The sequence below is a fragment of the Leguminivora glycinivorella genome, chromosome 3 (genome assembly GCF_023078275.1).
Source record: "Leguminivora glycinivorella isolate SPB_JAAS2020 chromosome 3, LegGlyc_1.1, whole genome shotgun sequence".
Taxonomy (NCBI): domain Eukaryota; kingdom Metazoa; phylum Arthropoda; class Insecta; order Lepidoptera; family Tortricidae; genus Leguminivora; species Leguminivora glycinivorella.
This window is the reverse complement of record NC_062973.1, coordinates 19,012,690-19,026,990: the sequence shown is the minus strand read 5'-3', so window position 1 is coordinate 19,026,990 and position 14,301 is coordinate 19,012,690. Positions and strand designations below refer to the sequence as shown.

The following is a 14,301-nucleotide window of genomic DNA, read 5'->3' as shown; positions in this document are numbered from 1 at the left end:
GATGTCATGCATCACACACTTGTTAGAACGTCACAGATATGGTGACAAATGATAGCAAAGAGGATCAAGTATTATAGAGAGTTACTGTCAAAGTAAGATATGTAATTACAGTGCATAGACTGCCATCTCTCGACACAAGCTTTAAACTTTTGAACCTCAGTTTTGACAAATTGTCAATATTCTTAGCTTGATACATACATACACACATAGTCAAGGTTCTGAGGTACGTATTTTTCTTAGACTGTAGCTGTCTATACGGAGTTACATATGTCTTTGATGATAGTAACACTCATCTATATTTGACAGCATAATTATGATCATGAATGACCCGATCTATATCGGGTATTGCCAGAAGCCGGTGGATGTTCCGATGGTAGACCGATTGTTTTGTAAACAAATTTTGTTGAACACCTAAATATCGTAGTTCTCGTGAAGCCAGCACATGATCAACGTCTTATATAGCTAAATTAAAGACAATATTAGGCTACTTTGCCTCCCTGTAGTCGACTCTTTTCACCCAGCTCAGATCACTTGGGTGAATTAGGTAAACTATACTTTGTTCACCTATGATATTCTTGGGGATATTAAGTAAACTTTTAGTATACATGATTAGCCTTGTTCAAATGTTCACCTGTGGTGCACAAAGTAAACTGACAGTATATTTAATGAACCTGTCAAATTAGCTTTTTTTTTCAGATTATCGGTCAAATAGTAAAAGCTGAGGTTCTTTACAATCTGAGTACTCTGAACACAAACCTTCTTGAGATTAACGTGGGTTTTAGTCAATTTGTGTGAGATACTCCCTTTATTTGATTTAACATATAAGGAAAAAGTGTCATTGATGTGGGTAGCTTGTAGGGTAAAATAATTCACTATTTATGTTTTAAAGAAAAAAAATCATAAACCTAACCACATGTCAATATACTCTATTTACCAGGAAAAAAATATCGGTTATGTAACCAGGAAATACTAACCTAGCAATTAAAATTATGTCCCTTATATAGGTGACTGCTGCGTTTCTATACCTCTGTGCCTCTAAGGTATAATCATAATTTATGGCGTATGTCGATAATAACTACTACATTTTTGCTCTTAAATATGCCAACCTACTAAGCAAGTTTGAATGTACTATATAATTGGCCACGTGTTTAGTCCACTGGTGACTTCTTTGAACCTACTTGCGAAACAGTGTGTGACCACGAGTTTTTACTAGGTTACTCGATAGTGTAGATGTCACGGATGATGGTATTCAAAATCAGAAGAATATGAGCAGCGCCCCCAAACGGCTACTTAGTAGAACCTGAAATTATAAACATTTTCCTATATTTCATGGTAAGGCACTGGTCCCACGTCCCACCGCAAGTTAGTAAGCTACAAAAGATATAGAACAAAAGATAAGCCCTTCCGTACAAATAAAAGAGATACAGCTATATTGATAGTTCACCGCTGGGCGAGTATGTAAGTAGGCTCTTTTATTTACACGAGAGTGATTATCTTCTGTTCGTTTTTAAAGCCAATAAGCTCATAGTTTACTAGCTCGCGGTGGGACAAGTGCCTGAAGCTAGTTAACGGAATATGTAAAATGAAATTCAGGCTATAATCGTTCTCAGTTTTAAAAGGTAGCAAAGATTCCTAAATTCATTGTATTTTAAAAATTATGATTAAAACTTTAAAATCATCTTTGTACGTCCGTTCAACAAACCTTTTGTTTTGCCGCGACACTTTTCAAGGCCAGTCTTTGACAGCATCCGACCTTAAACCATTTGCATGCGATAAACTGTTATCATTTTATCTTGATGCTGATAAATATCTAGATCTTATCATTTGTTTTGCGATTAAATGTGTGATTACCGAGCAATGATAATTTGTAAATGAATAATAGCAGTTCATTAACATTGAAGAGGAGTTCTCTGATAATATTCGGTTGTGGCATTCGATTGAAATTGCATTGATCTTTGTCGTACGTTTCAGCCTCTTATACCTATTATTACCTATCAACAAAATGAAAACAATGACTTTGGGCAACATGAAACTTAAACAATATATTTATTTTTTCGTTTGAGCCTATACCTACTGCTAATTTGAAGCTACACTGTATGAGTGAGGAACTTTAATTATCAAATTGAATACTAACGGATTACAATAATACAGAATGACCTTACCTGATGTGAATGGCGCTACAAACGTAGTCCTACAATTAATAATGACTACCCGTATTGTCATTGATTTTTTAGATAAGTTTCAAGTTCGAATTTTTATAGGATCATTCACATTAGGTATACAGATACACGACTAAAGAATTATTTATATTTGATAAACACTAGTTTTACTTCAGTCTGTAATTGTGTAGCAACCTGCCGAGGCGCTTTATTAAGAAAATCCGTTTAGTTAATACACATTTTTTCCAACTACAAAACAATAATGCAGGATCCAAAAACATATCAAGAAGTCAGTAATATGCAAAAACGAGACCTTGAAGTCATTTTAAAAGAATATCAATCTGAATGGAAACATAAAGATGCAAGAATTATGGACATTGGTTGCGCCGACGGTAGCGCCACCATTCGTCTTTGGAAAAAATACATACCGCAGAACTTTAAGACTTTAGTCGGAAGTGATAAAAGCCTGGCATGTGTTAACTTTGCTAAGAAGCATTACGAGAGCGAAAAAGTAAAATTCATGACACTTGATATAGAAAAGGAAATACCTAATGAACTAAAAGGATGCTTTGACCATGTGGTCTCAAACTATGTGTTCCATTGGGCGCAACAGCAAGAGTAAGATTTTTTATGTAGAAGATATTTGTTGTTCTTCGATGCTTTTAAAACACTGATAAAAATAACATGAACGTTTCTTTTAGTCTTAATTCAGTTGAAACTACATAAAAGATAAAATATGTTTATATTTTTGATGTAATGTAATCCAATTAAGGTTTTTTTTTACAGAAAAAGCTTCTCAAATATATACGAAATGCTAGCAAAGGACGGCAAATGCCTGATAATATTCCTCGGCAATTGCAACATTTTCGAAAATTATCGCACACTCTCGCGCACTTCAACATGGAATTCCTACATTAAAGAGGTCAAGACTAAGTTTATGTCTCCTTACCATGATTCTCAGGCAAGTACCTACTAACAACATTTTTATCTACAATACATTATTATTTCTTTTGTCATTGTAGGTACGTCATTCATCAGTAGGATTATCATATTTTTTTGTTTTTTACAAACCGTCAGTTAAAAAATCATACATGAAAACATATTTTATACATACATATGTAACTCTCCTTCTCTTTCTTAACTTATACACATCACGATTTGGAAAATACATTTATGATTAAATTTCACATCCGTTTTTTTAGGACCCAGAAACAGAAATTAAAAACTTGATGAAGAAAATTGGTTTCCGAGATATAAGTGTCAAAGTACACGAACTTTCATTTGATTTTATACGCGGTATAGACGAATTTAGTGGTAAGTTGCTTGATGATTCTTTCTAATCTTTATTATAAGATTTATAAGTTAAAGATGATTTTAAGGCCGATGATTTCGCTGTTGTTAAGCCTTCGGCTGAATTTGACTGTTTAAGTCCGCCATTTGTACTTGATATTGTTAATTTGTGCAATAAAGTTTAAATAAATAACTAAATATATACCGGCTGGCTAGGAGTAGCGGGAAAGGAAAACCTAGGAAAGGGTGGATTGACGAGACTGTATGAAATTAATGTAACTGAATAACGAGGTGACGTCTCATAGAGAGATATGAAAGAAAAAGACATGCCGCGTCGACCGCAATTAAATGGCAAAAGTCAAGCGAGTAATAAATCGACGTTGACTGGTAGATAATGCTTTGAAGTATTATGTCCAACTTTTTGTACCGAAAGATTTTTCTTTCCTGGATTGAAGATTAAATAAAGAAAGAAAAAATAATAAGTGCTCTTACTAATAAAGAGTGAGTGATGATTTTGACTTTCTTAAATTCTTGTTGTTCCAGATATGATGAAATGCCTGAACCCTTTCGAAGGACTGGAGAACAAATGGGAAGATTTCATAGCTGACTATGTCCAACTGGATCCAAATGCGAGCACCATCGTATATCAGCTGTTGGTTGTTTCTGGAAAGAAATGAGGACAATGTTTTAAGTTACTATTGTAGTAGTAGTAAACACTTTATAGCAAATAACAAATTGCAAGTACAGTCAACAATTATAATGGTTATTTACAAAGGCGAGCTTATCTATTGTATTTATTTATCGCGATATTTATGAGTACATACGAGTATGTGGCTTGGATCTAAAATTATTCATTGAGCATCAATTAGCTCCATAATACATAATCTACAGTTTGCGCTATTTAAATAAAAATATTTTTTGACATTAAAAGAGCACTTAAATTTCGCATTTTAATCTCGTCGGGTACCACGGCGGGCGGGTGGTCTAGTGGTAATGACATTAGCCGCGTAAGATAAAGATCCGGGTTCGATCCCCGGCTCAGCCACCGGTGGGCCTTGTCGTTTTTTCTTTCGTGTAGGATATCTATTTCAATTTAAAATTTATATATAGTAGACTATTTGAAAAATATTCAATAACATAATTGAATTTGTTCCCTAGTTATGTATGAAATATTGAAATATTAAATATCTTGTTAGAGACTTAACAGTATACAGTCTAATCAAACAACAAATAAAAATGACACAAAGTTTTTTTTATTTGTTTGTTTTGTCTCACGGGTGAGCGTTTTTGGGCGAAGTACTTTGCAATGTTTCCGCCTGGGAAAGGATTTAGTGTAATGGCCTATTAGTGTCCCAAAAGCTTGCTCAGTGCTGCTATTTGCACGATGAGGTCTTCCTCTCACGGGTCTAATAGGCCTCTGATGAAATTGATGTTTTAAACCCCCAATTGTGCTTGGTTACGATGTTTACATCTGGGTAGCTGGAAGTGTTGTTTCATTTGTACCACTAAATCCATATACCTATTACACAAGTAGATATACCTACATAGGAACCTACCTAAGATAAAATATTTAAAGTACGAGTATCGCTGAAATACTCATTCAATTCATAAATAACAGCAACTGGATGAGTATTTAATTATATGCGTTTTTTTAAAACTACTTTTTGTCCTACCATTTTCATTACTTGTTACAAACCTATGATGGTACTTTATGTATTTTTATAAATAAACTCTAGATTACACACGTTTATTGCTTTTGTACCCGCCCAACCAGAAAAAAAATATAATTAATAACCATACGTAGACATGTTTTATATTCATATGTCCCTAAAATTATTATCCACGCCAACGGACTTTTCTGACCTCAACCCAATAAAAATAAATACTAAAGTATATGTATCTACCTGTTTGTATATTTGTTTTGGACCCTTAAATTAAATAGACTTCACAGGGTATCAATCACGTTGTTTTTTCGAACAGTTTTATCGAGCGTTCCCATATCGATTACTTCTTTTCTCAACCTCTTATCTCAACGAATGTTATCTCTGTAAAAACAAACTTTAAGTTTTTGAGAGAAAGGTACATTTTTCAAAGAGGATTTAGCAGGATATACGTAGTTGAGGTAGTTAGCGGGCGATATTGGATTCAATCCATCTGTCAGCAGCTGATTGGACGGTTATCTGTCCCCAGAACTGACACATATTCGATACTCCAACAATTTACCAGCCTATTGGATTTTGAAACATTTCCGGTATTCAAATTGCAACGGGTGTCCCTAAATTTGCGATTTTGGTGACGGTTCGGTGATTTTATCTTCGCATAAGGAACTTTGGAGGACTTCAGGCGAACTGAATCAGTACAAATTACTTATAGTTTCCGTGTCACGAGCGTCAGGATACTTACCAGTCTTACTACTTTGTTACTTTGGCTACTGACAGATGTTCTATAAGTTCTGAGACTAGAGTTTTGACTAATGTGAATGCACAGGCGAATGATGATGTGACAATCAGTGCTACTCCACGCATGTTGCTAATTATTATAAATATTATAATTGATGTATGACGTAGATCTTGTGCTATCGTTTCGCTCCGGCAATAGAACATGGTAAATATACTCGCTATAAAGTCGTCTGTCGTATGATCAATATTTATTTGTTTTATTGCCCCTGTTTGTTTCTAAGCACAATGTTTTATATAGGTAACACTAAGAACGGTATTACTTAGGTATGTTTTATGATTATATGTGTAATTACGTTGCACTCCGGTAATCTTTAATTTATTACGTACTAGACTAGGTACATAAGAAACTATGATAATATATCTCTCTTACCTCTTCCTAGATACCCACGGTACATGACATCCGTATTCAGACCAAAACGAAGTTTATAGGACTCGGCTAATACTTATCCACTAATCAAACAGCGTCTATAGTTCTTTTTTTTAGTATGAAAAGGTAAACGTTTGACCACGATCACACCTGATGGTAAGTGATGATGCGGTCTACGGTGAAGCACGCTTACTTAAGCGTTCTTCTTTAAGGTAAAAGTAGAAAAGGTGTGGAACAATCGTTCATGATTCAGTTCCCAAGCCTTATTCAGTATCAAGAACCAGTGACGTTCCATAGGACTTGGATTAGATTTTAATAAAACTTAAACCTTTTTACAAATATTATACAATAATAATACCTGCATTAGAGGCAGCCCAATCACACTGTAATTTACATCAGTAATGAAGCACAATCTTCAAATAAATTAATTTAAATTAATGTAATTCAGAAGTACCATTCTCTATCATGAAAGAGAAAAAAATTCAATGACAAACAAAAGACTCGCGACATTGACATTTTTTTCTCAGCGGCCAGTGCGCGCGGTGGCTGCAACATGCAGGTGGGCATTTTTGCGAGAACAGTCACCCAAAAAGTTTTCACTAAGGTAGGTACCTATATTTTATGTTTTTCCTACTCAGAATTATGAGCCCTTTCGATCTATAATAATAAATATAAATATAAATAAATATATTATAGGACATTCTTACACAGATTGACTGAGGCCCACGGTAAGCTCAAGAAGGCTTGTGTTGTGGGTACTCAGACAACGATATATAATATAAATACTTATATACATAGAAAGCATCTATGACTCAGGAACAAATATCTGTGCTCATCACACAAATAAATGCCCTTACCGGGATTCGAACCCGGAACCGCGGCGTAGCAGGCAGGGTCACTACCGACTGCGCCAGACCGGTCGTCAAAATCTATGTAGGCCAAAAAAAGGAGCCAAAAAATGGTCCAAATTTTCTATTATTTTGAATACTTTCCACTTTGTAACCGCTGTACAAAGTGTTTGAAAAATGGTAACGAAGTGTAAACATTAAATTTGGGACACTTTTTTTACCATGTAGGATCGAAAGGGCTCGTGATTCTGAGTAGGAAAAACATTAAATTTATCTATTTTATAGAAAAAAGTTTTGGATTTTTTTTGCGAAAATGCCCAGGTTTGCCATGTTACAATGTTAGCGTCTACATTTGGTCTACACTAGTCTACAAACAGCATTTCTATAGATTCGCATTTCAAAATCGCGGAGCTATGAGATTATGCGATGTCCAGTGTCCACAGCTCAAAGAACCACTAATTTAAATAATGACTATATAATTGATAGGAATTGCATATTTATGTAAGGTCATGTGAGCCAAGAGCAACTGTACAAGGAATCCCTACAAGTGTATCTCTTGTCCCAGTGTTTGTTTCACTCTATCTCATTTTACGAGTACTGTTATCTCATATGAAACTATTAATAATATTTAATAAGAGCAAATACATAGCTACGACATCAGTCCCTTACGAGCTGTCGATGCGATTAAGTTTAAAATATATAGCTTGTAATTATATAGCTTATAATAAATGCAGGATCCAAAGGGGTATCAGAAAGCCAACAATTTGCAAAACAGAGATCTCGAAGATGTATTAAAGGAATACCTAATTAAATGGAAACAGAACGCAAACATCATGGATATCGGCTGCGGCGATGGAAGTGCCACGACGGGTCTTTGGACCAAATACATACCGGAGAATTTTATGGTGATAGTCGGCAGTGACAAAAGTCAGAATTGTGTAAACTTTGCAAAGACGAAATATGAGAGTGAAAAGATTAAATTTATGACGCTTGATATAGAAGATGATTTACCTAGTGAATTGCATGGATGCTTTGATCACGTGGTCTCAAACTACACGTTCATGTGGGTGCAACAACAAGAGTAAGTCAACATAATATCTATTAAATTTTATCATACCTGCGTTTGTAATAATGTAGTTGAAAGTTTGGCAGTTTTCTAAGAATCTTATTTTAAACTTGTATTTAGAGATGGGCCGAATATTCGGTAAATATTCGGTATTCGGCATATTCGGCAAGTTTTTCAATGTTCGTATTCGGCCGAAAATTTGGTTGCTTTGCCGAATATTTACCGAATAAACAAAGTAAAAAATAATGAAGATCTTACGTATTCCTTTGGATAATAAGCTCCTATTTTATTAACCGACTTCAAAAAAGGAGGAGGTTCTCAATTCGACTGAATGTTTTTTTTTTTGTATTAGCTTTCTAAGGAACTACTAAAAAGAGATAATTGCCTATGCGTCAAAATACAAATAAAAAGTTGAAAAAACCGTAGTTTAAGAGTTGAGAACAGGTTAGAGTTGTTTTAACTAAGTTTTAGTTAAATTCACTAAATCGTAATAACATAATTATGTAGTTCTAGTAACATATGTAACCATTATCAATCATTTAATAGTTTTTCTTAACATCTGCTTTCTAAATACGGCGTAACCGAATATTCGGCCGAATGTTCGGTTCGGTAAGAGCTGAACCGAATGTTCGGCCAAATATTCGTATTCGGCAAAGTCCATATTCGGCCCATCTCTACTTGTATTAATTTATTTCGGTATTTATTTATATGTATTGGTAAATTTTACTCTGAGCCTTTAGCCAAGAGTGCAATGGTTGACGCACATGACATTCAATTCATTCAATTGATTTATGTATTAAACTACACAAACCTGTCTGATTTTGATTACAGGAAAGCCTTTTCCAATATATACAATCTGCTGGCAAAAGACGGCAACTGCTTGATAATATTCCTTGCCACGTGCAACATATACGAGAATTATATTAAACTTTCGAGAACTTCCAAATGGAATCACTATCTTAAAGATGTCAAGACCAAGTTTATATCCCCATACCACGAATCTCAGGTAAGTACTAGAGACAACGTACTCCCTAGGCCACTGTTATGTAGAACTAGGTCATAGTGACGTTATAAATCAGATTGTAAGAAATTTCTTACAGCTTCTCATTTTGACATGGTTGTAGAGCCTAGGGTTCCAATTGATTGACTAATATATCTGAGCGGCCGGGGTGCGCAAAACTATCTGAACACGCCTTGACAATAGTGGCGTGTTCTCATATTTTTGAGCACCTTGACCGCTCCGATATATCTGATAGCGACTGTGCGTGAGAGTATGTAATAATAGTATTTTCAGTACTAATGGTTCTTTTTGCCCGCGCTAGTGCGCAAATTCGTAACTCGTGTCGATTTAAAACACTCCTTTCGGTCGAGTGTTAATTTATCGCCACTCGTTTCGAACCTCCTCTTTCAAATACTTGTATCGGACCTATGTTTTTGTCAGAATTGTAACCTTTATATTTTATTTAGTTCTGGAAATTACATACTTAATACAAATATTACAAATCTTTTTTATAGGACCCCGAAACCGAAATTAGAAGTTTGATGAAGAAAATTGGCTTCAGATATATTGATATTAAAGTGAAGACACGTACCTTTGAATTTGTAAGCGGTATAATAGAATTAAAAGGTAAAGTTCTACATCATAATATCATCTTAGAACGCTATCAAAAACCCTTATAAACTTGCTTATTACTATATCTACAAGAATTTAAGCCAAATACATAATGGTATTTTCTATAATATTTCGATGCATACAATCACGCCTGTATCCCATAAATTTAGACACAATACAATACAATCATTTATTTGCCGAAAAATATTTACAGAGGTACATTTTTCAAGTAGAATCCATACTAATATTATAAATAGGAAAGTGTGTTTGTCTGTTTGTTTATCCGTCTTTCACGGCAAAACGGAGCGACGAATTAACGTGATTTTTTAGGTGGAGATAGTTAAAGGGATGGAGAGTGACATAGGCTTCTTTTTGTCTCTTCCTAACGTGAGCGAAGCCGCGAACAAAAGCTAGTTTAACATAAATTTAATTTTTAACAAGCAGAAACGTCTGCTAACGATTCTAAACATTTTTTATATTAAAGGAAAAATTGGAAAAATTCACGCTTCCGGCGGGACTTGAACCCGCATCCTTTTTGCAATCCGTGCATAATAAGGAAAGGCATGGAAAGATTTGCGATGTCCGGCGTGGCTTCCGTAGCTCAATTGGTTAAGAGCATTGCACGGATTGCAAAAAGGATGCGGGTTCAAGTCCCGCCGGAAGCGTAAATTTTTCCAATTTTTCCTTTAATATAAAAAATGTCTAGTTTAACATAAACTACAATTTTTGAAATAGGACTTAATCTAAACGGAATATGATGGCCGTTTTTTTTTTTTTTTTTGAAAAATATGAGGTAGGCAGAGCACATGAAACTACTCATGATTTAGTGCAACTCTTGGCTTTGGGCTTGAAAGAAAACGACACTGACAGGTTGCCAGCCTCTCGCCTACACGCAAGTAAAGAAATGGGGTGCTGAAATTCTTAACCCGTCACCACACATGCAATTTTTGTACATTATATACATGCTTTCCAGAAATGCTGAAATCTTTCAACCCTTTCGACGGTTTAGAGGACAAATGGGAAGATTTCATGGACGACTACGTGAAACTAGATCCCAATGCTGGTATGTTTTTATACAAGCTGTTAGTTGTTTCAGGGACAAAATGAGTCCAAATATATGTTCACTTCAGTTTTATGTATACTGAATAAATGTTTATGTAAATGAATCCTTATCGCATCCTTACACAGCTGAGATACTATTAATTCAGTGTTTATAATACTGATAGTACTATCATTATCACGACCTAGACTAGATATTGTAACATTGTTTGCCAAAGGCCAAGAAATATATAACAATATTATGATATTTACTGCTAACACAAACTGAGAAGAAAGATCAAAAGTTGTTTTTTTTTTTGTATGTTTTATTTATACTCTGTCAAACAAGTCTGTCACTAAATAGAACAAAGAAAACTATACGTATCCTTTTCTCTAGCACCCTAAAGAAAAGGATGAATATAGTTTTCTTTGTTCTTATTTACGGACAGACTTGTTTGACAGAGTTTAGGTATACATATATTTATGAGTACTTTCCACGTAAAATTATTAAATATTGACACAGCCCTTTTTCATTAATTCCACCAAAGTTAAACAGAAATTCGACTGCTGACATTCGTGACAAACGAAAACGCGGCGAGCGTGATGGGCTCCTTTGCTACGGGAGAGACTCAGAGTAGATTTAGTTGGTAGTTTAATTCTAATTTTATTTGTAATTATTAATGTATTTAGTTATTAGTATATATAGTGTACCTAAGTCTTAATTGTATTTTTTTTAATTCGAAAACTAAACGGTTTCTGTTTTTGATTTTACATTTACAAGCGAAATCTATCATCATTTTTTTGGTAATACATATGTACCTAAGTATAAAATTAAATGTCGCACGGAAGTGGCGATGGATAGGGCACGTGCTTGACGTGCTACGTAGTTCAACCACCTGTCAAAGCAAGGTCTCTGCTGGCAATCACCTGGCAGTAGACGGTCGGGGCGGCCTTGTACCACGTGGAGGCGGTCAGTGGAGAAGGAGGCTGGCGCAAGTGGACTAGGCTGGAAGGATTTGGAAGCAGTCGCCCAGGATCGTGAAAAGTGGAAGACTCTTCTAAGAGCCCTATGTCCCTAGTGAGGGATGACAGGAATACATCATCATATTACGATGCAGTTATATGACGCGAGTTAAATTTGATCCACTTCCCGTAGGTATTCTGATAAAGCCGAAATTTTGAATATTATGTAAATTGGATGACAATGCATTATGGGCATGATATGGAGTTTATTTGATGACGACGGAGCCCAGAGGTGGATTTGTGGGGCTTACTTATTTGTCACTATTTCATGGTTAGATGCAAGAACGATTTAATTCTGAACTGACAAAGCCCATACAAGAAAGAGTACCCCTGAAATGTATAGTCATTTTAGACTTAAAACTAGATGGCTTTGTTTCACAGCCTGAAAGTGACCAAAATAATATTTTCCCCAAATATTTTTGCGTGTTTTTATTTTTGACATTACATATTTGTTTATTTTACAATCATGATATCTATACACATTTTGAATAATTTTTAAGAAAAAAAAAACCGTCGCCTTTCGGGTTCTGGTGAAAGCTACTTGCGAATGTTGGATTATGTAGAAATGTGTAAGTATTTTTTAAAACTGCTTTTAATGCTTTAATTATTAGATGGAAACACAAATGAATACACGTATAACGTTAAGGTTTGAGGAGTTTCCTCAATTCCTCATGAATCCGATTATATTATAAGAAATCGAAGCTTGACAAACTTTGACTTCAAAACATATGCTTAACAAACATAACTAAATAAATGTCACTGTTCTGAACTTAAATGCATGCTTTTCTTACAAAAATACCAAAGTCACTATGAGTGTGCCGTTCAGGTTTGAGGAGTTTGGTTCTGGCCATCATCAGCAGTTCCACTGCACCAAATGTCACTGTTCTGGACGAAAGTGCATGCTGTTCTTATAAAAATACCAAAGTCACTATAAGTACCTATGCCGTTCAGATTTGAGGAGTTCGGTTCTGACCATCATCAGAAATTCCACTGCACCAAATGTCACTGTTCTGGATGAAAGTGCATGCTGTTCTTATAAAAATGGCAAAGTCACTATAAGCGTGCCGTTCAGATTTGAGGAGTTTGGCTCTGGCCATCATCAGCAGTTCCACTGCACCAAATGTCACTGTTCTGAACGAAAGTGCATGATGTTCTTATAAAAATACCAAAGTCACTATAAGCGTGCCGTTCAGATTTGAGGAGTTCGGTTCTGACCATCATCAGAAATTCCACTGCACCAAATGTCACTGTTCTGGACGAAAGTGCATGCTGTTCTTATAAAAATGGCAAAGTCACTATAAGCGTGCCGTTCAGATTTGAGGAGTTTGGTTCTGGCCATCATCAGCAGTTCCACTGCACCAAATGTCACTGTTCTGGACGAAAGTGCATGCTGTTCTTATAAAAATACCAAAGTCACTATAAGCGTGCCGTTCAGATTTGAGGAGTTCGGTTCTGACCATCATCAGAAATTCCACTGCACCAAATGTCACTGTTCTGTACGAAAGTGCATGCTGTTCGTATAAAAATACCCAAGTCACTATAAGCGTGCCGTTCAGATTTGAAGAGTTCCGTTCTGGCCATCATCAGCAGTTCCACTGCACCAAATGTCACTGTTCCGTACCTAAATGCATGCTGTTCCTTTATTAACACAAAAATCACCATATGTATGCCTTTCAGATTTGAGGAGTTCCCTCGATTTCTCCAGGATCCCATCATCAGAACTGGGTTCTGAGAAAAATGGGACCAATCTGTATGTATATACATTCAATAAAAAAAAAATTTTCAAAATCGGTCCAGGAACGACGGAGATATCGAGGAACAAACATAAAAATTAAAAAAAAAAAAACATACAGACGACTTGATAACCGTCCTTCTTGAGATATGAGGCGACGGTTAAAAAAAAAAAATTGTGGGCATCATCAGTGTAGGCAGTTCTGTTATGATAGTATTTAATGGGTGGCGCTAAAAAATCGAGGTACGATTCTTAGTATGAAGTATGTAAATCCTATATAAATAATCCTTGGTTAGACGTATCGAAATAAACCGAAATGTCGTAGCTGATAGATAGCACATGTTAAAGAAAACAATACTCGTAAAACGACAGCAACATAGGTTCGGGCCCCTAACCGAATTACGGGGACTCGCGACCCGCTAGTTTACGAGTTGTCGACAGTTTGGACAACTTTTACACCGCTCCGACACGCCAACTTCCCACTTTGGAAGATATGCCCAAATTAATGTGTGTTATGACGAAGGAAATAGCGACGTGTGACAGATCCATGTCTGAGTAGAAGACTAAGTACTACGCAGAAACAGTATACCTAGCGAAAGTTACAATCGCTATAGTAGTCCTCTCCGGCCTAGCCACGACAATGGTCTAAGGCGTTTTGCGGCAGCGGCAAGCGGCAAGCGGTAAGTCACAAAAACAAAAACGCAGCG

The 14,301-nt window shown here is 35.6% G+C and overlaps 2 protein-coding genes across 2 annotated transcripts; both read left to right on the top strand.

Annotated features, from left to right (window-relative positions):
* The first annotated feature begins 1,963 nt into the window (after window positions 1-1,963).
* On the top strand, window positions 1,964-5,352 carry LOC125224818 (juvenile hormone acid O-methyltransferase-like). The gene is made up of 4 exons (XM_048128290.1): window positions 1,964-2,777; window positions 2,946-3,120; window positions 3,362-3,473; window positions 3,993-5,352. Exons 1-4 carry the CDS (start codon window positions 2,422-2,424, stop codon window positions 4,124-4,126), a joined length of 777 nt encoding a protein of 258 aa, XP_047984247.1. The 5' UTR covers window positions 1,964-2,421; the 3' UTR covers window positions 4,127-5,352.
* Window positions 5,353-6,531: 1,179 nt separating this feature from the next.
* On the top strand, window positions 6,532-10,967 carry LOC125224817 (juvenile hormone acid O-methyltransferase-like). Its single transcript, XM_048128289.1, has 5 exons — window positions 6,532-6,879; window positions 7,858-8,204; window positions 9,021-9,195; window positions 9,705-9,816; window positions 10,775-10,967. Exons 1-5 carry the CDS (start codon window positions 6,829-6,831, stop codon window positions 10,906-10,908), a joined length of 819 nt encoding a protein of 272 aa, XP_047984246.1. The 5' UTR covers window positions 6,532-6,828; the 3' UTR covers window positions 10,909-10,967.
* Window positions 10,968-14,301: the final 3,334 nt, after the last annotated feature.